This window comes from Penicillium mononematosum (assembly GCF_028829835.1).
Source record: "Penicillium mononematosum strain IBT 11891 chromosome Unknown utg000003l:1.0-8172316.0:1.0-8177699.0, whole genome shotgun sequence".
Classification (NCBI taxonomy): Eukaryota; Fungi; Ascomycota; class Eurotiomycetes; order Eurotiales; family Aspergillaceae; genus Penicillium; species Penicillium mononematosum.
The window spans coordinates 5197890-5222061 of NW_026643273.1; the positions used below are offsets into that span (position 1 = coordinate 5197890).

Consider the following 24172-nt stretch of genomic DNA (forward strand, 5'->3'; position numbering starts at 1 on the left):
TCCATGCTCGGAAGGAGACATTATAACATTTGAACCCCTCCCTAGGTCCATCGTTTCCCTATGTTTCCATTTTTACTTCAATATGCATGTACCCCAACATGCGCTAAGATGTGCTCGATCGAATACGAGAACGATTGTGATGCTCTTGATCCCTGACATATTTTCTCCACGAACCGGACGTTGCAATTCTGATTATTCTGATTATGCATTGGTTTGGTTCGCTGCGTCGGTTGCACTTGTCTCTTTCTCTATTCCGTACGTTGTACGCCTACAATGTGCCAATGTGCTCCGGAAGACCTTGCTCCGTACTATCACATGTCTACCTGAAAGTCGACGTATCGTATTGATCTTTGGCCTTTTACCAGTACGAGATGTACTTAAGAGCCTGCTTTCTCTTAAGGGAATTAATGTATTTTAATATGGACGCAGCCCAAATATAATCCTTACAATTTATAGGCCGAAATTTTATATTTGTTGGGCCATATACCACCTATTTCGGCTCTTGAGCTCGGCATGTGATGTGGGGGGGCATCTTAGCAGTTGACATTTGGGGACTAGGATGAACTCTCTCTGCAGTATTTAAGCGTATTTAGGCAAAAGTCTGACGGTACTGTTGTATGATTTGTTAAAAGTACTCTATCTTTAGTGACATGTGATTGGAGCGATCTACAACATATCAACTCTAACATATGCATGCAACATGACAAGGTATCTACAGAGTATCTCATGCTATGTTCAACATTCACAGGCAAATAATGTATCGCTCAGAATCATAATGGGCAAATCAAATGCAGGGTCGTTGTTGGCGTCATTCGTACCTCATTCAATGGACAATCTGTCCAATCCATCATCCCTTCTAAAAGGATAGCATGGCTTCAATGGCTTCTCCGTCTTCATACTCATCTGCAGCGTCGCTCTCATCCCCGGGCAATTCATTGGCTGTGAGATGTGACACCATTTTCTGATTCACTCGGTAGCAGGCAACCACCTCATTAGTGATAAGGCGGGATGGCGAGACGGACGCCTTGATTTCGCACAATGTCTCGCCAAAGGCGTGAAGGATAAACCGGGAGTTTGGACATCGATGGTAGGCGTACGAAGCTACTAACCGTCGCCACTCATTGCGGCTGTTTTGCCAGGTCTGGATGAGCGGATGTCTGCCGGCGTGGGGAGGAGCGAGTGCACCCGCGCTCTCGGCAGCTTGGCGTGATATGGCAGAGAACTCGCCACCGGTAGAAGCAGAGTGTCCTTGGTTCCACTGCTTGTATAGTTCGTCTATCGACCTTCGAACTTCACCGAGGGCATCTTTTAATTCTTGACTATGCGCAGACTTGCTCTTCGAAGCTTCATCGGCTTCGTTCCAGGGACGAAGGAGGTCATCATCGAGCCGATTTTGGATATCGTTCTCGGGGAAGGCCTCGTTGAGACCCGAGAGAATTCTGCAAAGCTCCGATTGTGCGACGTTAAACTTAAGGAAATCGACAATGTTCGACGATTTCGACTTGCGCTCTGGATTTCGATACGCGGGAAGCACACGTTGCTTAGGGCTAATGGTTTTGCGGTATTCTTTCCAAGCTTGCTCTGAAAGATGCACTCCACCTTTCCGGCCATCCACAAGATGACCCAAGAGACAGGCCAACTCTTTCGCTTTCGGGGAGTCGACTGACTCATCGTACGCCAATTTCTCGTGCTCGACGGTACAACGACCGAGGTTTGAGACGTTGAGGTTAAAATCGAACACGCTTTCCAAAAAGTCTTCCGTGGACTCCAGAGAGGCCATTGGAACGGAGTGTTTCGTCAGCCCGTAATGCTCCGCAGGATATTCATGTGGGGGCATTGGGGAATTATGGAATCTCTCGACAATCATTGGATCCCAGCAGATCCATGGCGTGTCACCGTCGTAATCTCCCCCGGATAGCATACCAGCTAGAGGAAAGTTCCCTGTGGTGGGAAAGACAATCACATCTTTGAAATGGCGTAGTTCACTCTTCCATACGGCTCTACGCCGTTGAATATCAGACGGTAGATGGGCCGGGAGTCGGCCGACGAGAACATCTACTCCATCCAGGAGGTTGTCTTCGAACTGGCCCTGTGGATCCCGCCAGTTATTCGAGAAGCCGAAGTGAACTTCGTCCGGTCCGAGAACTCCATATGGGTCGGCAATGCAGTACGCATAGGTTGACAGAGGGACCTGGATTTTGAGTTCTTCGACATGCCGCTCAAGAAGCCAGGTCAAATATTGTCTGATCTTCATTCGGAGGGGAAAGAAATCGCGCGGGGCAAAGCCAGCCTCTGAGAAACGAATGATGGATTCAGCATCATTAGTCACCCACTGCTCTAATCGTCGGGCTTTGCCAGTTCCGTCCTCACCGGAGGGTCTGAGCTTCTGAAGGAGGGCTCGACAAACCACGGGGCTATTTGATCGAAGAACCTCAAGGAAGTCGTCATAAAGACTCTGCACACCATCACGCGTGAGCTTGGCAATGTACTCCTTCACGTTCCCTCCATATTCCAGAATTGCAAGAAGCTGGATATTAAGGTCAACAGGATGCAATTGCTTAGCCCAATTGACTACTTCGAATGTCAACTTCTCGTCATCAACTGGGTCAACCCATTCCTGTGGATGAGGGTGTATCTTCAACTGCGAGTCCGAGATCTGAATCCAGACGTCATCGTCATTCATGGTAGTGATACTAGATTGGTGGCAATCAACCATCCAAAGACCCTTAGCACCTGCTATTCTGCCCTGGAAGCAACTAGGCGTGGCAGTTGTTATGCCCAGTTGATCACAAATTTGGTTCGCAAGAGTCCTCGACATCAAAGCACATCCGTCATTCATGACAGGCCGGGTTGGATCGTCCCTCAAGCGAAGTACTTGCGTTGGCTTCAATTTAACCGTTGCAAACGTCTTCGACAAGCCCAGAGAAATACGCTGGAAGAGCTTGCAATTGCTTTGATTCGCGTTCGCAGTCTTTGGCATATGCCATTCCAGCAAAGCATCTACACTCATCGGAGTATAGCTGTCACTCTGCTGTCGGGGAGGGGCCACCACTGGTGGTAACTGGTGCCCATGATCAAAGTCGTCGCCATCAATGGCGAAGAGTTCGACCCGAAACCGAGGCTCACCCTTGGCTTTTCGCTTGGTCTTCACTTCTTCGACATAGAAAGCCCGCCACGTCCGCCCGAGGCAATGATGATCATTCCGTGTGAGCCAGGAAGCAATACTCTCGCGAAAGACAGATGGGTAGGAAGGTTGTTTCTGGTGGCTGGGAGGCCGATCCGGGGCTGGGATAGTAAGAGTCAGGAATCTATCCGATCCAAATCTTCGGTGAAATCGACAGGTTCGCTCTGGCTTGAGCGGGTTGAGACTCAATTTGAAAATACCCAGCTCGGACTCGCCACACCAGTCCAAGTCTCCTGACAGTACTACCACCTCTGAGTGCTTATCTGATTTGAAATCACCAACAGCAGCATCCCAGGCCCGGCGCGGCGATCTCTCTGGCAACGGACAACCATAACGTTGACTAAGCCTGCTGACCCATGACCAGAAATCATCTTGAGTGCTGAAGTTAACACTGTCACCAACAAGTATTTGTTTGAAAGGGATCCCCCATGCACGTCCAATACGTTCCAGCTCATATCGAAACCGCAATGGAATTTTCGCCGGGAAGGATTCTTCCACCGAAAACGGGCCGTGGGACAGGAGCTCATCAACAAACTCATGTTTGAGGGAATACTCCGTCTCAACCGGGTCCGCATTTACCATCATAGAGATGGCAGCTGCGTCCACGCTCCGTTGCATCTCGTCGCTAGCCATGTACCCGACGACCGAGTCTGCATAGGTTGACTGGGTATCCATTTGGCTCGGTCATGTCTGTCATGACCGAATCAAATGATTGCTCCATGCTAGAATCCCGAGACATAAAGATTGACGAAGTGACCGTCGTTGAAAAACTGGTATTGGCTGACTGCGTCATATTATTGTGCTTCGATTCATCAGATACCGCGCTAAGCTTTTCAAATAAAGTAGGCTTCTTGAACTCAATATCTTCCGGGGCAGCAGAGGGTTCTTTACCAGGGCTGTTGACAAATCCAAACGATCTAAGATCCATCTGTTTTAACGGTGACTGGGAGGGTGATTTAACTGATTTGGGCGTTTTGGATGGCGATTGGACAGATCCTGGATCCTTCGCTGATAATTGGGCACCCTTTGGAGTCTTCGCTGGCGACGAAGTGCTCGTCGACTTCCTCGCCAAAGGGGGAACATTGTCTTGAGGCATGGATGGCGGTTTAGGGACCACTTTCCTGGAGAGCGATTGGTGATACTTTTGGGGCTGTACTGGTTGTCCCTTTGCTGGCGGAGGAAAGGTCGCCGAATACTTCACCGGGGAATGGAAGTTCTCTTTGTTATTTACAGGCGACTGAACGGACACATTGTTCCTCCCGGGCGACGGGCGAACTTGACATTTTGCGGGCGACGCAATTCCCATCGACGCCCGCGCGGGAGACTGAATTACTCGATGATTGTTGACCGGCAAGTTCGCAGCCCCAGAATTCCTTCGAGGCCCTCGAAACGCAGCCTGCACCATCTCGGGAAATTGTAAAGCTCTATCTCCATTCTTTCCTAAAGGGGACTGGGCTAGCACAGATCCCTTCACGGGGGAATTTGGTGCGGTGTGGAAGTTCTCGTCTTCATCTTCATCATCAAACGTTTGTTTCTTTGGTGATAAGCCCGTGGCAGCTCCAACGGAATTAGCGGCTAACCTTTTTTTGGTGTTTACAACACGGCCATTCGCCAGAAGATATTCCTCGTCTTCCATGAGCGCTAGCAACTGCCTCATGCACATGTCCTTCTCAGGGCCGGTGAGTGAGAGCCGGGGTGCCGGTTCCTCGCTCTGGTGTCGTTGGCTTGCCCGGCGATCTGCGCTGGTTTGATATACATTGTTGTGGGCGGCTAACGGCAGGTTCCCACGGACCCATTCCTCGAGATTGTCAATTAAGCTTCTCTTGTCAACCTTGTTATTGAAGAACAGCGGGCGGATATGCTTGTAGATCTGACTTGGGAGGCTGGTATTTCTCTCTCTCGCCGAAGGGGACTCAATTCCAGGGAGGGGGATCTCGAGGCCGAATTTGACGTTCACTCTTGTGATAAAAGTGCGGAAATCCTCTTTTTGGTGTTGTGGGGTAATGGGATGATCCATGTTCACAAGGAATGTAGAGCACAGGAGCTCCCATTCAACCTTCCAGGAAAAGGAATTGGTCTCGTTGTGTTGGAGTGTTAGATGAAAAATGAAATGACAGGATTCGACTGCTTCTGAGGGTTCTTTGTTAGTCTCATGCGACGTGCATGGTGGGGGGGGGTAAGCAAACTGCAGATGCATTCATTGGGTTTCCTTATGTGCAGTCTTCTAAGAATGAAGAATTTAGGAACTGAGAGGGATGCGGTTCTTAAATCAGCAGAATGTCTTAACTTGTCTCGTCAACCTTGCAAATTCAACCTACTCCGTATTCCGGAGTAGGTCCACGGGTGGTTGCTGTGCAAGAGAGCTGTTTACCCGCGCCAACTTCGGGGTAGCTGCTATTAGCGTCCCCCACTCGACCTGTCACTGTGACAACTGTACATGTTGTAAATGAGGATGGTGAGGGCTTTTAGGGATTACGATAGGTTTGTTCTCTGGAGAGAATAGTAATGTACCCGGAAATCCATGGATAAGTCTAATTATTACCTAAGGAGTGCAATGGAAGTTGAACATGGAAGTACCCAAATGTAGGTTCAGAATAGACATTTAGGAGAACCTTCGAATAATTACTGTTGATAGGATCTTGATCCCCAATGATGAAACAGAGCCACCTATAGAATAATGTCTTCCACACGATCAGTTTCCTTAAGCTCCGTCCCTCTCCTCCCTGTCCAGCTCAATCTTATCTGTCCATAGATCAGCCTCCTTGGGGTCAACACGTTTACTGTGGACAGCGAGCTTGTAGCCAACCATCAAGCTGATGTAAACAGGAATGCTGATGTAGGACGCAATGAAAGATTTCACGTCCAATGTTCGAACGCCCGAATCATCAAAGCTGAAAGAGTCAAAGACAATGGCGACAGAGATAAACAAGCAGAGAAGGAGAGCTAAGCACGTGCCAGGCAGACCGAAGCGAGCTCTAAAGGCAAGAGCTTTGTCGGGAATGCCTTGAGCCTTTCGCGCCCGCACAAAAGAAATATGGGTGACGAGAATGGAGATCCATGTGAGTAACCCGAGCATCGTGACCATATCTACGAAGTATCCGAACACAACAGTCGAATCTTGGCGGACGTTAAGATATGCCAAAGTTGCAGTGGATGAGCACACAGCTAAAGCATAGATCGGGACGCCTCTCCGGGTAGTGCGTGACAGGAAGGCAGGGGCACGGTGCTTGACTGCGAGGTCGCACATTGCTTTGGTTGCCAGATAGAGATCGTAGTCTGCGATCGACAGCACGAACAACAGTATGCATGCATTCAGCAAATCCGGTAGCACGGAGATGCCTGCCAGATACAGAGCTGCAACAAATGCCGATGCGGCGGCCTCGTGGGATGCATCGTTGGAAAATGCCACAGATACTGAGTCATGGGGGGACAATCATCCCGAGAAGGGTGATTGCAAGCAGATGGAAAACCATGATTCGGTAGAATGTATTCTGGATAGCCCGTGAGGTAGCTTTTCGAACGTTGGGGAAGTGGGCCAAGCCAGACCGCTCGCTTCCGATGTATGCAAACGTGGCAGATGACATCGTGGAGCAGGTTATGTAGAACTTCTCCAGCAACCCGTGGTCACGATGGTGTCGAGCGCCGAAAGCACCGGGGTGCGACCAGTATCGAAACCCTTTTGCCTCTTGATCCGGACCGCCTCCCAGAGCGATTACGGTGGACAGTATCATGAGTCCAAGCATGACGACAAGCTTGAATGAAGAGACGTAGAACTCAATTTTGCTCGGGAGGCGGTGGTTGACGAAGTTGAGAGTCACAATGATCGAAAGGAAAACCGTGATCCAGATACCAGGATTGACTCGCTCCGCGCCCACCCAATAGGAGACTACCAGCGCTGCAGCTGTGAGCTGGTTCGGTGTGACAACAGCATATTTCAGCCAAAATCTGCGGACACGGTCAGGAAACAAAGCAATTAGATGCAGATCTCGTGGTGGAGACTTACATCCAGCCCAAGCTGAATCCAAGTGCAGGATGACAAAATCGAACGGCTTGGTCTGCAACGGTATACGGTTTTGGTAACCATGAACCCACTTCACCCAAGGCAGAGAGGACGAGGTAAACCGCAAATCCGACGATGGTATAGGAGATTATTATAGCTGCCGGCTATAACCGAAACCGATCAATATCTTCTCCGGTGAGGTTCTTGGAGAAAGTAGCATAACTTACGCCGCTCCTGTGTCGGAGTCAGCATCATAGAAGAAACCCGCTTGGTATGAGGAACCTTACATGGACAATGCCCTTCCAGTACCAACCATCAAGCCCGTTCCGATTGCTGATCCAATGGCTACAGGCCTGTGTTAGTAGATCCCCCGTACAAGGCAGGGGATACACACTGATGATGCTCACTTGACGGGGTGTTAATGACCCGTATATGTCGGTGAAGCCCAGGGCATGTTCACTTTGATGAGCTTCTGGTGTAGTATGCGGAGCCGCCGGCTCAGCGCTGATGGGTCCTAGCTCGCAAGCAGAGGATCGCGATCCCGGTCGACGTCGTGGAAACATCTCCGTATTTTCCAACAGAACAGTACGTATTCCTGGCGGTCGAGATTAGATATAGCAAATGAGTGAGGCACGAAACGTGAATCGAAGATGGATTAGAGCTCGAGTGGACAGGGAAGGGTCCAGGGAACTTGGGATGACAGTGGTTAGGCAAGTGCGAGTATGGGAAAGAACGAGACACCACTGTTTGGGAGGTCGGGATCACAGATGAGTGGGATATATTTTCTATATGCAGAAACCCAATCATGGGACAACTTTGGAATCGAAATTGAAATGGCATAAACAAAAAAAATAGAAGCATTTCCTATGCCAGCTCTAAGGATCGCCACCAAGCCCATCGAGGAGGCATCAAAAAGTAGCCAGCGTCTATCAAAAGGCCAAAATCACAAACGCCCAAAACGTTGTCAACACCCCTGAAAAAGCACCAGTCGGTTGCATACTGAGTTCCATGACCCATCAAATGGGGCCAGGGGGGAGGAGGAGAAATGTCATAAAGTCTTTGTCAAATATTCCCAGGCAGCAGTTCGGGATTGGCGTTTGTCTGGAACAGTCGCTCCCTGGGTGAGGCGGAGAGGTAACGCGATATACGTAAAATTTGTTCCTATTCATCAATTCATCGCGACATGAGCGAGTCGCTGGATTCCGTCCGGGGGAATATGCGGGTGTAGAGGGAATCGCTGGACTCGGTACGCGGGAAGTGTCGTTGGTGCTTCCTTGAGATCACACGATCGGTGTAAATACCCTTGGCCGAGCCACGAATGACCGACTCGAGATATTCGCGGAAATCCGTGGGTTGGAATTCGGGGTACAGGTCCTGTGTGGTGTGGTAGCCAAGATACTTGGCGTACTCGGGGTTGTTGTCGCCGCGAATTCCCCAAGACAGTTGATATTCGGCCAGATACCGTGGAATGAACTTGATCGGGTCGAAGGGATAGGTTTCACTGGCTTGTCGGGCCGCCACAACTCTGCTGCAGATGGTTTCTTCGGGAACCTGTGCTCCGGAAAAAGAAAAAATCGGTTAGCCACATTGACTCATTCCGGAGCCGAGAGGCTGTGCAACTTACGTAGTTTCGATCAATCTTCTCCTCACTGAGTTCCTCCATGAGCTCGTAGATCTTGTTTTGCGAGGAGACCAGGTTGTAGGCGAGGATCTTCTTGTTCAAAGTGCGGGGGTCGGAAATGATCATAGCCATGTAGCGACCGATGTCTCGTAAGTCGGTGAGTGCTGTGGGCATGTTGCCATCGCCAATAATTTCATCATTCCCGGATGTCATGGCGTAGTCGACACGACCAGAGGGGAGGCGGGGGTAGGCGAGCTGGTACCACCAGCCGACATCAACGACGGTGTAGGGAAGCCACAGCTGGCGGATCTGGTTGTAGACGATTTCTTTCTGTATGTAGTCAAAGCCTGGTTAGCCGCCGACCAAAGCATCATGCCACATTCCTCATACCTCATCACGCAACCACATGATACCGCCCGGTGGGCAAACGGTGATGAAACCACATGGAACGAATCGCTTCACACCGGTCTTTTTCGCTGCCTTGGCGAGGGGGATCTGGTCCTGCTGTTCGGCAGGACCGACGCAGCTGATAACCACATCAATACCAGCCAACGCCTCGATGAGCTGCTCCTCTGGGGCCTTCAAGTCGCATTTCCGAATCTGGCATCCTCGATCCTGGAGGCGCGTGATAGCTGGCTTTTGGGCAGAGATTGGGCGAACAAGAGCGATGACCTCCTGTGTAGCGAAAAAACGAGGCAGAATTAGTTTGGGGTCAATTGGTGGTCACGAAGGAAGTTCTTACGAAGTTACCGGTATCCAACAGTCCGTTGGCGATGGAACCTCCGGTTTCACCCGCTGCTCCAACGAGCAAAACCTTGGTGGACATAATTTATTCAGATTCAAAATGAAGATGGTAAGGGGATGTTCAGATAGAGGGTAAGATTTGATGGAGGGGGAAAGATCAAAGGGAAGAAAGAAAGAGAGACAGGGATTGGGTAACAGGTTTAGGACCTGACGACGTTATAAATTCCCAAAGGCTCAACCCACTTTCTCATCCGCAGCAGTGGGTCAGTGGATGTTCGTTCCCCTCGTTTGAGGGGGAGTCTCTTTTTTCTTTTTTTCCCTTTTTTCTTCTCTTTTTCCCCTACGTTATTATCACTCGTGACTACGTACATTATTAACATATATCATACTTCTATTAGGAAAATTCTACGAAGTCCAGTACATATTCTACACCTTTTCTCCTTCGCGGGCCGGTGATTCGGGGAAAACCCTAATAGGTCGGCGACGTTACGTCATATGTTACGGCTTCCCGGTCAAAGGAAATTCCATGGGATAATAATGATGTTTGGGATTTTTAACAGATCTGGTATATATATATTGAGTACATGGATTATTGCATACATAGATGATGCATTTGAAAATGGAAATATATGTCTTTCTGATCAGGAGATCATCGACTCTTCGGTCTAGTCCGAAAGTACGGAGACCTCGTAGCTAGCAAGGACCCCTTTATAGCCCCCTTGTTCGTCGTGCAGAATCTTGAATACCCACGTCACAAATCCCGATCTGCGTGGTCACAGCTCTGAAGTCAGGTTTCACGTAGTCCCATGGACAGGAGTGACGAAATGGCGAGGATTAGTCAGTGGGTTTCATTGGTGGCGCAGCGCCTCTTTTGGGAAGGCTTTGGGCCGCCAATCATGGAGAATTCATGGAGAATTCCAAGGGATCCTATATGTCGGATAGCACACGGGCTAATTGCTTGTGACCATCCCAAGACCGAGCCTTGGAAGTCTTGGGGGTTGATCGCAAATGATAACCTTGTAATTAGCCAAGGGGGGGTCAGCCACAACCGGGAGATCTGTGCCTGGCGTATTTCCCCTCCTTTTCCCACGGTATCAAAAGTCCAATATTCAACTCAGCGACCCTTGGAACACATATTAACACATTTATTCTCGTTGTTCGCCTGCATTTAATATTTGGATTTGGTGGGGTAAGGTTGCTCGACTTTGGGGATTCTTCCTAAACAAGTAACTCCAGGGGATGATCTCGGGTCCTTCTGGTAATTTTCGCGGGGAATGCAGCATGGTGGGAGGGCCTAAGCATGACGGTGTTCTGGGCCCGAAACACCTTCTAACCAATGTCATCATGTCGAAGATTGATCGTCGTTATGGGCGGCTAGTCAAAAGAAATGGCGAAAATACTGGAAGATTGGGCAAGAGCTGGAGCAAGGCAAACCAGGAGCATTCGAGAAAAATTCAATTCTCGAATCCCTTTTGACTTCCCGAGTAACATGCACTGCAGACCAATAATGCCTCATAGCGGATCAACCCCAGCTTGGCTCGGGCTTTCGTTGCAGCCGTTGCTAGTCCAGATTAGGGTACGGAGTACAGACGCCTTGACTTCTTCGATGCGACAAGATTCCACTTCTGCACGTGAGCATGTTTACTGTAGATTTGCTTGAAGATGTCGGCATACCTTCTACGATAAGCCACTCTAACAAACTCATCCTTGAAAATATCTATTTTATGATTGCTTGGCGGTAATGGAACTCGCGATAATTTGATGCTGTTGGCCTAGAGTGTAAATAGGCAAGATCATGCTTAGGAGGAATTTGTTCATTTATGGCCAGCAAAATGTCTTCAACTTGTTCGTACGAATTTTGAGATCTACACACCCTACACTGACTCAAGTCTCTCACATGTATGGATAGTATGAATGCCGAAAGTCTTGGCGAAATCGACAAGGGCTAAGTATATCTTGGCTTTTTATATGGGTACATCCATGGATATGTAGACATAAACAGGTCTCATCTCCATCTCTCATGACTCTCTACATTGTCTCTTCTTAACCTCATTTCGGTTTTACTTCTCTCTTACTACATCCTCGCTCTCCTTCGTACCTTAACCTGCAGACCGTCCCGAACCCCCAATATATGCACATTTCCTCTTATTTTAACGATCTTATCAGTTCTATTGAATTTCACAAGATGCGACGCAGAGATAGAAGATATAATTATTATTCTACGGAGTGAAAGTACCAAAGGCCCTTGGCCACTACCAAAGTTCGATTGCTCAAGCGGGCCATCGAACAACAGCCACAGCTTAGACCGCAGCAGCAATTCAAGGTGTTCACGTTCTGTACCGGGGCAGAAGAGCATTGTGGTGATAGTGACGAGCGGGAATACCTCTGGGCGTTTGATGACTGCTATACTCAGTACTGCGAGGAGGGGTCCGTCTGTTTTGAAAGCAGGGTCTTGCGCATAGGCTGTGAGGTTGAAGGAAGTGGCGTCTGAGATCCGGGTCATTGGTTAGCGTGGTTGTTCTTTTGTAAAGCCAAGATCCACTCAAATGGGTACATAGTAAGTAGCATTCAATAAACCATCTCTCCTCATGTATTTATAGCATCCACGAAGGATTCATAATGATCACCCCTTTGCATTGCAATATCCATAATCTCCTTCTCTGTCGGACATGGTCCACATAGCTCATACTTGTAAGTCCTAACATGCTTGCCCTTGAACAAAATTCTGGTTGTCCGCATTCTCTGCTTTCGTCTCTCGTCCTTGATCTCGGCCCACCGGGCCTGCACTTCCGCGAGATGCTTCTCTCGCCCTCTTTCTCCCATCCGCCATGCTGCAATCTGGTGGCCGAGCGAATTACTCGGCTCATGCACCCACCCCACACCCCAGTCGGGGAATTCTGTGAACGCGGTCTCATCTTCTACGGCGCACTTCCATTGCCAGTGGGTCAGCGACCTAATATCATCCTTTGAGCGGCATAGATTGAGGATACTTCCGGGGGCGAGGTAGTGTTGGCGGATGTGGAAGTCCACTTGATAGTGGGCGAAAATCACGGTGGCTTCATCTATTGGCTTTCCTGACTCAGCCTCGGCCTTCTTGAGGATAGTGTCGATCTTGTCGTAGTAACGCTGTTGTTGGGCGGGCGTAATATATTCCCAAAATGTCGTATTGTCATATTCGTGGGCTACTATGTCTGTGTCGGAAGGAGATATGTAATCATCGAGTGTGATTTTGCTGGTGAAGAAAGGTGGGTATTGCGACGTGATATATGAGCCTTTAGCAATGTCTGCATTCATCATATATGGGATAATATGTAGATCTCTGCATTGGGTGCATTCGAGGGCATCTTGTAGAGCTGCACTTTGTAGTGACTTTGGTCTCTCAGCAAATGGTCCACACAGTAGCTGTTCGGTGGTGAGGAACTGTACAATATTTCCCTTGACAGCTTCTGTCCACTTTTTTCTTGGTGCAAGTCTGCACTTGCTAATGCGGTTTCTATCTCGCGTAGGGATTCCCATGGTGGATAGCTGCGCGAGAGAGCACACGGCACGGTTGAAGGGATAATTGGAATAAGGTATATGCAAGGTTTTGTGGTCTGATCGCGGGGTGAGGAAGATCTGAGGGGAGGATGATGCAGATGGGCATGCATTTATACAATGCATGAAAGGCCTTTGTGTCGATGTCGTGGACAAAGGAATAGAGAGAACAATAGATTCCATGATTCTAATTTAGATCCAGACAAACAAAAGACGCTTAGTTCCCATTGATTCGAGTCAAAGAAAGCAGAGCGGGTAAACAATGAATAGTGATGCTTTACTGCACAATGAGATACTTGGATACATGTACCCCAAGTTCAAACCTGGGAGAGCTGTAGTATCAATCTAAATATAGGAAGCGTCCAGATGGCTTCTCTAGATATATCTCAATATTGTTGAAAATCCCAGTTAATTCTCATTAATACTGGCCTTTTTCGTAGTGCAACGCTAACCCTAACTCGGCATTAAGAATGCAGATCCCATACACGAAGGATCTGCACTCTAGCTCCTGCTAGAAGAAGTCTGGCTCCCTCGGCTATATGCAGTTTGATCATGACATTGCTGTCCTCAGTATATAGGTCGTTATCTCACGGCATCAGCGCTTCGCATTTCAATTGAGCCTGCTTTCAGTCAGTTTTTGCTTCTTCTTATTGTTGTTGTTTCTCACCGAGCCCTGTTTTCTCACCGAGTCCTTTCTATTCTACCATAATGGGGGTATACGAAAAAGGAGTATAAATAGATGCTCCTTTCTATGTATGAAGAAGATAGACAAATCATTCATTTACTTTCTATAGTATACAATTGGAATCTTTATATTTATAGTACTTTTCATAGTATTATTTTTGTCTTAATATATATGCTATACAGATCGTGTTTCTATATTCAACAGGTTATAAGCCCGGCTTAGCTCTATAAGCCGGATTTATACCATTACTCACCCCCGAGCAATTCATCTTATTGAAGCTTTTCTATAAGCTTTAGCCTTTGCTAAAGGTATCTGCTTGCTAAGTAGTATTTATCGAAGCTTTTCTATAAGCTTCTACTTTTTCTATAAAGCATCTGTCTTATTATAGACAACCTTTATTGAAGCTTTTTTATAAGCTTTATCTATATAATTATTAAAGCTTTTCTATAAGCTTTATCTCCCCTTTATCTATCTCTTACTTCTCTCTCACTTTACCTTTATTTTTTTTTACTATGGCTCTAACTACCTGTAGTAGTGTAGAGCAGCCTAGTGAACCTTCTTCTTCTCGCCGCCGGAATCCTCCTCTTCCTACTCCTTACAATCCCTCTTGTTGATAATAAAAATAAGGATATACTAGTTTATAGCGAAGACGCTGAAGATACTATAGAAGCTGTAGATGGCGAAGAAGAAGAAAGCGACGATGACGCTGATACTAAAGCTGAAGCTGAAGCTGAAGCTCGCCGCCGGCTTATAGAAACGGCCGATATGCTAATATAGGTTTAAACTGAATAAGGAAGATATATGCGAGAGTAAGAATAATAGATAAGAAATCTATAAAGAGAGCTCTCCTAAACTAAAGAAGCTCTCGTAGCTGCTAAGTATGTAGCTGTATAGTACGCCGCTGCCTAATCTGTAGCTTTCTAGTAAGCTGCCCCTATCTTAGAAAGTATTGAGATATATCTTTACACTAGTACTAGTAAAGGTAAGTAGCTAGCTAGACTATATAAAATTGACGATCCTAATAATATCAACGAATCGACTGTTAATTATCCTATCCTATAGGAATCAACCCCTCGAAGAGAACCGACTATGTTCTTTATAAGAGAGTAGACGCTAGTTCTCTCCGTAGTTTAATAAGAAGCTACCGCTATTAGATATCTCTCCTTTGTGGAAGATATGATAAAGTTAGGAAGAAAGAGAGCTTAATTCAAATTCCTTTCTCTTACCGGTAAAGCTAACTACCGTTTATAGGCCTAAAATATGAAGTAGTTTATGAACTAAAACCTCCTCGAATAAGTGATCGAGGGCTAGGTAGGAGACCTACCTATTGATCACCTCTAGTACTACTCTTTAAAAGTGCTAAAGGGTAATACGTAGCTAATGATAGCTAATACTATTAGCGTAAAGATTAATAAAAACCTCCGATTTTTAAAGGATCCCGAACTAGAGAGAATCTAGAAATCTCTCCGGGACCAATATAAGACCGAAGAAGTCTTTATTGTATAAGAAGGTATATTAGCTATTAAGAAGATAGCTAATTCTAAATATAGATCTATTTCTGATCTTATTAAATTATTTAAATCAGTTTGGAATAGTAAGCTTATAACTAGATAAAGTAAGATATATATCTAGGAAGAAATAGACGAAATCGAGAAATATATTAAACTTATATACTGCCTCGATAGCCCTGAATAGTATATATAGAGATCCAATTTCGACGCACTTATTAGTAAGATAGCTAATCCCGTCGATCTCTACTAATTTGACCGTATCTATAGAGAGCTCTATAGAGAAAAGAAGACCTTTACCGGTAAGAAATTATATAGATTATACGCTATAAAAACGGATAAAGTAACCGAGTCCTCTTCCGAGTCCGCACTCGCTACTAATACTAAATTTAAAGGTAAAAAGGGATTAAAAACCAGCTTATCGATAGCAAAATCAACCATCCTAATATATACAAACTGTAATAAGCGAGGCTATACTATCGAAAAGTGCTAGTAGAAGTATCCCGAACTAGCTCCGGCTAGTACTAACGTAAAAGCAACCGACATTTTTATTATAGATACTATATAGGCTTTGTCCGAAGCTCTCTCTACCTTAGTAAAACTAGATATGTTAAGATAGATTTGTGATACTGTATATAATGTATTTATGATTTGTTCTCCGGACTTCTTTATACTAGAGACAAGTAGACCTTATAGTACTAGTATATGTATAGCACTCGGTGCTAAAACAGTCTATGGCTTTATCGGAGATGTTATAATAACTATCGACGACGGGACTAAAGAGGGAAGAAACCTTAGGCTTTTAAACACGATATATATGCTAAACCTCCGGATCAACCTTATCTCTTAGTCTAAGCTTACTGATAAAGGAATCATAGCGGAATTCGGTAATAAAAACGTGCTTTTTAAAAGGCCGGATAGAGTTATCCTAGTAAAAGGGAAACGCTTAGGCTAAAACTAGCTTCTTAATGTTAGGAAGATTTATTAATTCTAATCTAGTAAGTAAGAAGCTGTACTATCGATAAGTATTAGCATATAATATCTCGCTTCCTAATAAGAGATAGTCTTCGACGACGAGACTTCTTAGGAGGAAGAGCTGATCTTCGACGACGAGGATATAGATCCTACTTATTTATATATTACTACCCGTAGTAAGCGGCTTATAACTAGAAATTCTAGCTAGGAATTAGATACTAATACTCTGCTAGAAACTATACCTATATATATACCGGAGCCCTCGCAAATTGGATTAATTCTACCGGCCTTCTCGGCTAATTTATCTTCGGATCATTTTTCCTCGGTCCTAATATATACTTTAACGGAGTAAGCCGCTCCCTAAATCATTAAATTGAAGAAGGACCGCGTCAATATCAATATATAGTATCGAAGGCTATACCACATTTATCCTAATATAGTTATAGAGATAGCTATAGTAGTAGATAGGATTAATATAAAGGGACTTCCAATTCCTAAAGAAAAATGCGAGTATTGTATAGTCGGTAAGGTTTAGCTAGCACCTAGACGCGCGCCGGTGCTATACCGATCTATAAAAATAGGAGATCTAGTATATCTAGATCTCGGTGGCGGCGGAAAGATACCCTATAGATTCGGCAGCTAGGTAAGATACTAGATAATAGATATCGACGATTTCGATAGATAGGGAGATGTCTAATTTACCTCTTATAAAGACTATATGATAGATCTCGTTATTAATATTAGTAAGCGCTATATAAACGAGAGAGAGCTCGCTATTAAAGCTTTTGTTACCCCGGATCTGCCATTGCTAGAGTAGACTAAGATTCTAGAAAGTAGAATAGAAATAGCTACTTTTTAAAGCGATAATAGCGGAGAATTCGATAATTACCGCCTATAAAAGTGGGCTAAAAACACTAATACGAGGCTATACTTCTTAGCCCCGTACGTATATAGTCAAAACGGTAAAGTCGAACGGATGATACGGATTGTGTAAGAGCGAACCCGATCTATACTCCACAATATAGGACTTCTAGACTATCTCTAGCCGGAGATTATAAAGATAGTAATAATAGTACGAAACCTCACTATTTACTATAGAAGAAAGTAGTAAGTAGAAAATCAATCTGCTAAGACGCTATACGAAATTCGCTACGGTAGGAAGCTAGATATTAGCTTCCTCTGTATCCTAAGATATAATATATATATTATACGCAATCCGGAAGAGATATATATAGTAGTAAAGAGCACTACTAGCCGGTATCTTTAACCTAGAGCCTAGCTAGGTAGGCTGATAGGCTATACTAGCTATCACAGAGCTTAGTATAGAATCTGGAAACTAAGCTAGGATCCGGACTAAAAGGGAGAAATTATCGTCTATAGAGACGTTATTTTCGACGAGAGAGACGACTAGACCCTATATAATAACCTAGATCTACTAAAACTGTAATTAGAAGACTAGATTACTCGAATAAGGACTCGATTCCTAAAACCGAGCGCCGAGGAAGCTTCTATTGAAGAAGACCTGCTTTTTAATTAAAACTCCGATAAAGAAAACGACGGATAAGCTATTGAACTAATAGATAAAATATCAGATATAGATTCAGATGCTTCTGATAGAGCTCCTCCTATATTAATAGAGGAGCTATAGTAGCTTAATAAAGATATACGGAATCATGTTTACGATACTATATCTCGAGAAAATAAAGCTAAAATGTAAGCTTTATTAATAGCCGCTATACTAAATCAAAAATTAGATCTCCCGGATCTCCCCCCCTTTATTACCTATACTATTAATACAATCTATCGATATAAAATGGCTTAACGATCCGAAGATAGTTTTAAAGGCAAAAGCTTCACCTTTTTGGCCTTAGTGGTATCGTGCTATGAAGATTGAGATGGCTTAGCTAGATCTTATCGGCACCTAGGAAATGGTCCTAAGACTAAAGCCTTCTCCTAATATCAATATCTTTACTAGTAAATGGGTTTTTAAATTGAAAATTGATATAGACGGCCTACTATTGAAATTTAAAGCTCGCTAGGTAGTAAGAGGCTTCTAGTAAAGAGAGTATCTAGATTACGAAGACACCTTTGCTAGCACTAGACGATACGAAATATTTCGAGTACTCTTTACTATAATAGCTAAAAAGAGACTCGAGACTGTATATATCGATATCGGAAATGTATATTTAAACGCTCTCCTTAAAGAGACGCTCTATATAAACTATCTAGATAGTCTCGAAGATAGATTAGACGATAAAGTATGCTTACTAAAGCGTAGTATATATAGTCTTAAATAGTTAGTAGCGAATTGGTCTAATACCCTCGGTGATTTTCTTCTAAAAAACGGCTTTATGAAATCCTCTATAGACCTATATCTTTATATAAAGCGCATCCTAAAATCTCGCTCTAATTAGGGGGGCGGATCTTTATCCTTATCTTTATCTATTATCTATATCTTTATTTATATCGACGATATGCTGATTGTAGCTTCGAATATAGAACTGATTAATAAAACGAAAAAGCTAATCTCGATAAAGTGGATAACGTCCGATCTTGGGGAGATATATTATTATCTCTCTATAAAGATCTCCTACTAAAAGCTCGCCGGCGTACTATCTATCTTATAGAAGATATATATCAATCGGATTAGTAAAGAAGTAATGATACTAGATACTCTAACTAGTAAGAGCGAGAAAGCTTTTTTAAGAGCAATTCTTAAACCCGTTATCCCACTCTCCTATATACTAACTAAGGAGTAAGATCAGATAGTAATAAGTAAAGCTATTAAGTAGTATCAATCTGATATTGGTTCTGTGAACTACGCTAATACCGTCTCTCGTCTAGATCTCGTATTAGTAGTGAGTATGCTATCCCAATTCCTTATTAACCCTAACGAGGAGTATTAAAAGCTAGCAACTAGGTTGCTTACTTATACTAGGGGATAAGTAGCTATACCCTTATATACAAATCTGATAACAATCTCAATCTATAGGGATAAGTCGACGCTTCCTATATATCTAGAGCTAATATGAAAAGCCGCACTAGCTTTATCTTCTTCTTCGCCGGCGCTCCTATCTTATAGAAATCTTAATAGTAGTCTAGTACTACTAAATCTAGCGCTAAAGCCGAATATATAGCCCTTTCCACTATAGGAAGTGAGGCTATCTAGCTAAGGAGATTGATTAATGACCTCGATCTATAAAAAGATCTTATACCGATCCCGTTATATAGCGATAGCTAATCTGCTATCTTAATAACGCTTAATCCGAAAAATGTAGGCCGTATAAAATATATTAATATACACTAGTATTAGATTAGAGAGTAAGTTAAGAGAAAAAGGATCATATTACACTATATTAAAGGCGTAGAAAATATCGCCGACGGCCTTATAAAGCCGCTCCCTTTTCCCTAGTTTAAGCTCTTTATAGCTAGACTAAAACTGGATCCTATATAGCTAGATTTATTGACCCCTTCTTCTAATTAGGGGGCGTCAATTGGCGTACCAAAAAGCATCTATATACTTTTTATCTATAGCCTTTATACTACTTTTTCATACTACTTTTTTATTTGTAGTTTTTATACTACCTTTTTAATTGTAGTTTTTATACTATATTGATCTTCTTCACCTTCGTTTTTATACCTTATACGGCTTCGCATTAAGGGGCGTGTTGAAAATCCCAGTTAATTCTTATTAATACTGGCCTTTTTCGTGGTGTAACGCTAACCCTAACTCGGTATTAAGAATATAGATCCTATATACGAAGGATCTGCACTCTGGCTCCTGCTAGAAGAAGTCTGGCTCCCTCGGCTATATGCAGTTTGATCATGACATTGCTATCCTCAGTATATAGGTCGTTATCTCACGGCATCAGCGCTTCGCATTTCAATTGAGCCTGCTTTTAGTCAGTTTTTGCTTCTTCTTGTTGTTGTTGTTTCTTACCGAGCCCTGTTTTCTTACCGAGTCCTTTCTATTCTACCATAATGGGGGTATACGAAAAAGGAGTATAAATAGATGCTCCTTTCCATGTATGAAGAAGATAGACAAATCATTCATTTACTTTCTATAGTATACAATTGGAATCTTCATATTCATAGTACTTTTCATAGTATTATTTTTGTCTCAACATATATGCTATATAGATCGTGTTTCTGTATTCAACAAATATCACCCCAATATCACCCCTTTCAATGTTTTCAGTTATGACGTGTGGGCGTGAAAGGTCATATGGGGAAGGTGCAATTAAGGGTGTGACCGGACATCGTGAACGGACATCGTGACTACGAGATCCTCGGGCGGGATACTTGTGAAAACTATGAGGCCCTATGATAATTTACAATGTAACTCGGATTCAATCTATATGTTGATGTCAGTGATCGAGTGTCAGGACTTGCTATCTTATTGTCCTTAGGCAAATTGATATTAGTTTATATAGGTGAGTAGACGTAAGGAAAATAGTCGACTCTCGCTGTTGAATGAGCTTAGATACCTTTGTTTTTTCCAGTTTGACAAGTCCATCATGCTATTGTTCATCAATTCGCAGTAGCTGTTAAACTGCCGATTTGTGTTCCTTTTCAGCGTTGCTTCTACTTCCCTTTCTCCTCCCCAAGTTCACACGTGCATTCTTGTATCTCCAACATCGCCCCTTCACTCTCAGGAACCATTTGCGATCAGCAAAGTTATCATGGCAGAAGCTTCTCTTGCATTCCCGGCAATTTGCCTGGCCCTTTCATTCCTCTTCGTTGTTGCCGTCTATAATGCTTCGATTATGCAGCATCTCCGTGCCGTCCATCGTCGTGCCATCCTCCCCGCGTACCAACAGATTGCGCACAAATTCTTCAACTGTAATCCTGGCCGCCAAAGCCCACCAAACCACATGTCCAGGGCAGGATACGAGCCAGTTAACCTCGATACCAAAGATGAAGAAGAACAACATCCTCCACCTCCCACAACTTCATCCATGTCATCACCTGACTACCATCGATACGCCGATAACCCTGCTCTCGACACAGTCAATGTATTCCGAGAAAGTGGTAATGAAACCCAAGTTGACGGCCACGGCTTAACCACATCATATGCTGGAGGCCCATACCGTCCGCGACACCGTCCCACCTTCGCGGAACTCGGCGAGTCCCCCACCAACAGCCCATCCCCAAGTCCTCCTGGATCTTCAGTGTCCTCCGACGAGTACGGCTCTGACTGGTCCAACTCCGCTGTTGACGAGGCGGTCTTCGAGCCACGGAACCCAGTCGAGCATATCCCCGTCTGGGAATTCGAAGTCCAGCGTCCTATTTATACTATCGACCACGAGGAACAAAGTGGACCGGTAGCCTGGTTGGATGATGTTGTTGAGTGGACATCGCAGGGTGTTTTTGCCTTCGATACACCCGATATCCTTGAACGACGTGGGTGAGGAGTATATGAGGCTTTGGGAATACAACGTCCATAGGCTTGGCAGCATGTCCGAGCACCTGATGACCTGAGCGATGATCCTACCCGTGGACTGTCCGATGTCATTATTCACTTGACTAGAAAGAAACGTCACTTCAATATCCAAGTCCCACCCTAGTATACCTTCATGTTGCAAGTTACCTCGTAGGTGGTAGGTATTTTGATCGAAGCAACTGATCGACTCGGTCACATCGGTCTATGAGCCCTGTCACGCGGGGTTAGATCGCATTCCAGGATGTCATTGGCGGGGCTTTATCAACACTAAAGCGCCACGCAAGGGATCGAGCCATTTCTTCCTATGGTGTACAAGGATGGCATCGTCTCGTAGCGTTATTGGCTCGGCAATCGCGCACAAGTTGAAATTTGGCTGGTCGTGCCGGCGATGAGAAAATGCTTCCGTCGGGGTCTGGCATCGGTGTCTTAGACACCATTTTACCATGCGAGTCATTCTGGGCATGGGGAAATCTTGCAAATACAATTTTTTTATTCAGATTTGTCCATCTAAACTGTCTTTTTATCGTTACGTTCATCTATCGTAGCGTTTAGATTAAAACCGCTAACATCTCCCCAAGAATTACGCTTCAAACCGAAGATCCCGCTTTTCTAATTTGTATGAGAGAGAATTTACGGGGCGCAGTAGCCGCCGTCGACTATGAGATCAGCCCCAGTGGTATAGGTGGAAGCATCGGAGGCGAGATAGAGATAGGCACCCTTCAGCTCATGGGCTTGGCCCTCACGGCCCATGGGGATCTTGTCGCGCCAGATGTTCTTGGTATCCTCAGGCACAAAGTTGGAGATCTCAGTCGCAATGTAACCCGGGGATACGGTGTTGGCGCGAGCGTAGCGGACCCATTCGACAGAAAGAGACTTGCCTAGGAAGGTGTTAGCAGCGTGCTGGAGCCGATGGATCTAAACTAAAACTTACACAGATGAATGACGGCAACTTTGGCGGCATTGTAGGCAGCCTGCATCTGGGGGAAATTGACAATATGACCGCTCATAGAGGCCGTAGCGACGAAGCTACCGTATGTGAAATTGGTGAGCTTGTTGCCGTTGGCATCGGTGCCCTCCTCCTTCTGGCGGCGCCAGTGTTCAGCAGCAGCCTTGGCACAGTAGAAGGTACCATCAAGATCAATGGCAACGACATCGCGGTAGTGGTCGAGGGGACCGTCGACCATGGGGCCCTGGGTCCAGGGAACACCGGCGTTAGCAATAAAGACGTCGAGACGGCCATTGAATTCCTTGACAACGTCGTTTACGGCCTTCTCGACAGCCTTTGAGTCGGTGACCTGAACTTTATATGCCTTGGCTGTGAAAGAAATTGTATTAGAATGATGTGGAACCAATCACAATGCGTGGATTCGTTACGCACTCTGAACACCGTACTGTTCAGCGATCTCGGCGGCCCTCTTGATACACTTGGTGTTGCTATTGTACCACATGGCCACATTGGCACCAGCCTCGGCCAGACCTTGAGCAACGGCCAGACCGATACCGGCGCCAGCACCGGTAACAATTGCAGTCTTCCCCTTGAGGGAGAACATGCTCATGAGACTCGGGTGCTCAGGAGCAGTGGTGTTGTTGTGGACAAAGAGTCCATTCTTAGTAATTGGGTTAGCTGCCATTGTAGCAAGAGGAGAGAAGAGAGGATAGAGAGAAAATGACAAAAGTGAAAGAGGCGAAGTAAGGGCAAGTCCGGGAGGTCACTTAAATATAGAGCTCATGAGGGGCAAATCCAGAAACCACAAGGTGATAGACGGTGAGTGATGCGTTGGCGGGGAAATCGGACTAGACCATTGGCCTTCTCCCTTCCCTCCTATGTATACATACACCTTGGGAGCTCTCGCATTGTGTCTCGATGGCACTGGTTCATGTGGATCGTGGGTAATGGCACTATGCAGAGTAGTCAATTTGACAGGATGCAATGAGATACATCATAATTTGATATGATTAAATAGACCTGTAAACCTGTTTCCAAGGTCAGGTCTATCAGAAATTGGAAGAGGCTATTCTCACCTGGGGTCTTCCCACATGAGGCGGTGAAACCAAGACCTGGGGTAACGATCATCTTAGCCCGTTCAATGTGGGAACTTGCACTCCACACTTTCCACTACAATAATACATATGTACTCTTCAATCTTCAATGTGGATTTACCCTAGGATTGGAGGTTATAGGGAACAAACCTACCCCGGAATAATACTTGGCCATTCTCCTGGAAATGGCGAAGGACGCCGAGGTTTCAGGATACTTGACCCCAAGACGACATCCATCCAGGTCCACGACCGCAGAAAGAACTGCAGATGCTTGAACTGGCTTTTTATAAGGTTATATTGGAAATTGTAGAAATTCAAATTTCTGCTATCGGTAGGATCCAACTGTCTCGAAAAGTATGCGCCCAAGGGGTAATTATCCTGGTCAATGCATTATCACGGTACAATCCAATGCAAACTCCGCAATTATTACGTATACTA

General features: G+C 45.1%; 6 protein-coding genes across 6 annotated transcripts; 1 reads left to right on the plus strand and 5 right to left on the minus strand.

Annotated features, from left to right (window-relative positions):
- Positions 1-856: 856 nt before the first annotated feature.
- Positions 857-5201, minus strand: N7519_006989 (RNA dependent RNA polymerase; the record flags this gene model as incomplete). Its single annotated transcript, XM_057293765.1, has 2 exons — positions 857-3847; positions 3885-5201. 2 exons carry the CDS (start codon positions 5199-5201, stop codon positions 857-859), a joined length of 4308 nt encoding a protein of 1435 aa, XP_057148576.1.
- A 684-nt stretch (positions 5202-5885) lies between these two features.
- N7519_006990 (putative amino acid permease) lies at positions 5886-7747 on the minus strand (the record flags this gene model as incomplete). The annotated part of the gene is made up of 6 exons (XM_057293766.1): positions 5886-6563; positions 6616-7129; positions 7188-7348; positions 7412-7418; positions 7472-7529; positions 7579-7747. The coding sequence occupies 6 exons, from the start codon at positions 7745-7747 to the stop codon at positions 5886-5888; spliced, it is 1587 nt and encodes a 528-aa protein (XP_057148577.1).
- Positions 7748-8357: 610 nt separating this feature from the next.
- N7519_006991 (aromatic alcohol reductase) lies at positions 8358-9640 on the minus strand (the record flags this gene model as incomplete). The annotated part of the gene is made up of 4 exons (XM_057293767.1): positions 9548-9640; positions 9196-9480; positions 8809-9135; positions 8358-8735 (listed from the first exon to the last, which is right to left on the minus strand). The coding sequence occupies exons 1-4, from the start codon at positions 9629-9631 to the stop codon at positions 8358-8360; spliced, it is 1074 nt and encodes a 357-aa protein (XP_057148578.1). The 5' UTR covers positions 9632-9640.
- A 2495-nt stretch (positions 9641-12135) lies between these two features.
- Positions 12136-13065, minus strand: N7519_006992 (uncharacterized protein; the record flags this gene model as incomplete). The annotated part of the gene is made up of 1 exon (XM_057293768.1): positions 12136-13065. The coding sequence occupies one exon, from the start codon at positions 13063-13065 to the stop codon at positions 12136-12138; it is 930 nt and encodes a 309-aa protein (XP_057148579.1).
- A 7868-nt stretch (positions 13066-20933) lies between these two features.
- Positions 20934-21662, plus strand: N7519_006993 (uncharacterized protein; the record flags this gene model as incomplete). The annotated part of the gene is made up of 1 exon (XM_057293769.1): positions 20934-21662. One exon carries the CDS (start codon positions 20934-20936, stop codon positions 21660-21662), a length of 729 nt encoding a protein of 242 aa, XP_057148580.1.
- A 662-nt stretch (positions 21663-22324) lies between these two features.
- N7519_006994 (putative carbonyl reductase) lies at positions 22325-23325 on the minus strand (the record flags this gene model as incomplete). Its single annotated transcript, XM_057293770.1, has 3 exons — positions 22325-22572; positions 22626-23009; positions 23073-23325. 3 exons carry the CDS (start codon positions 23323-23325, stop codon positions 22325-22327), a joined length of 885 nt encoding a protein of 294 aa, XP_057148581.1.
- Positions 23326-24172: the final 847 nt, after the last annotated feature.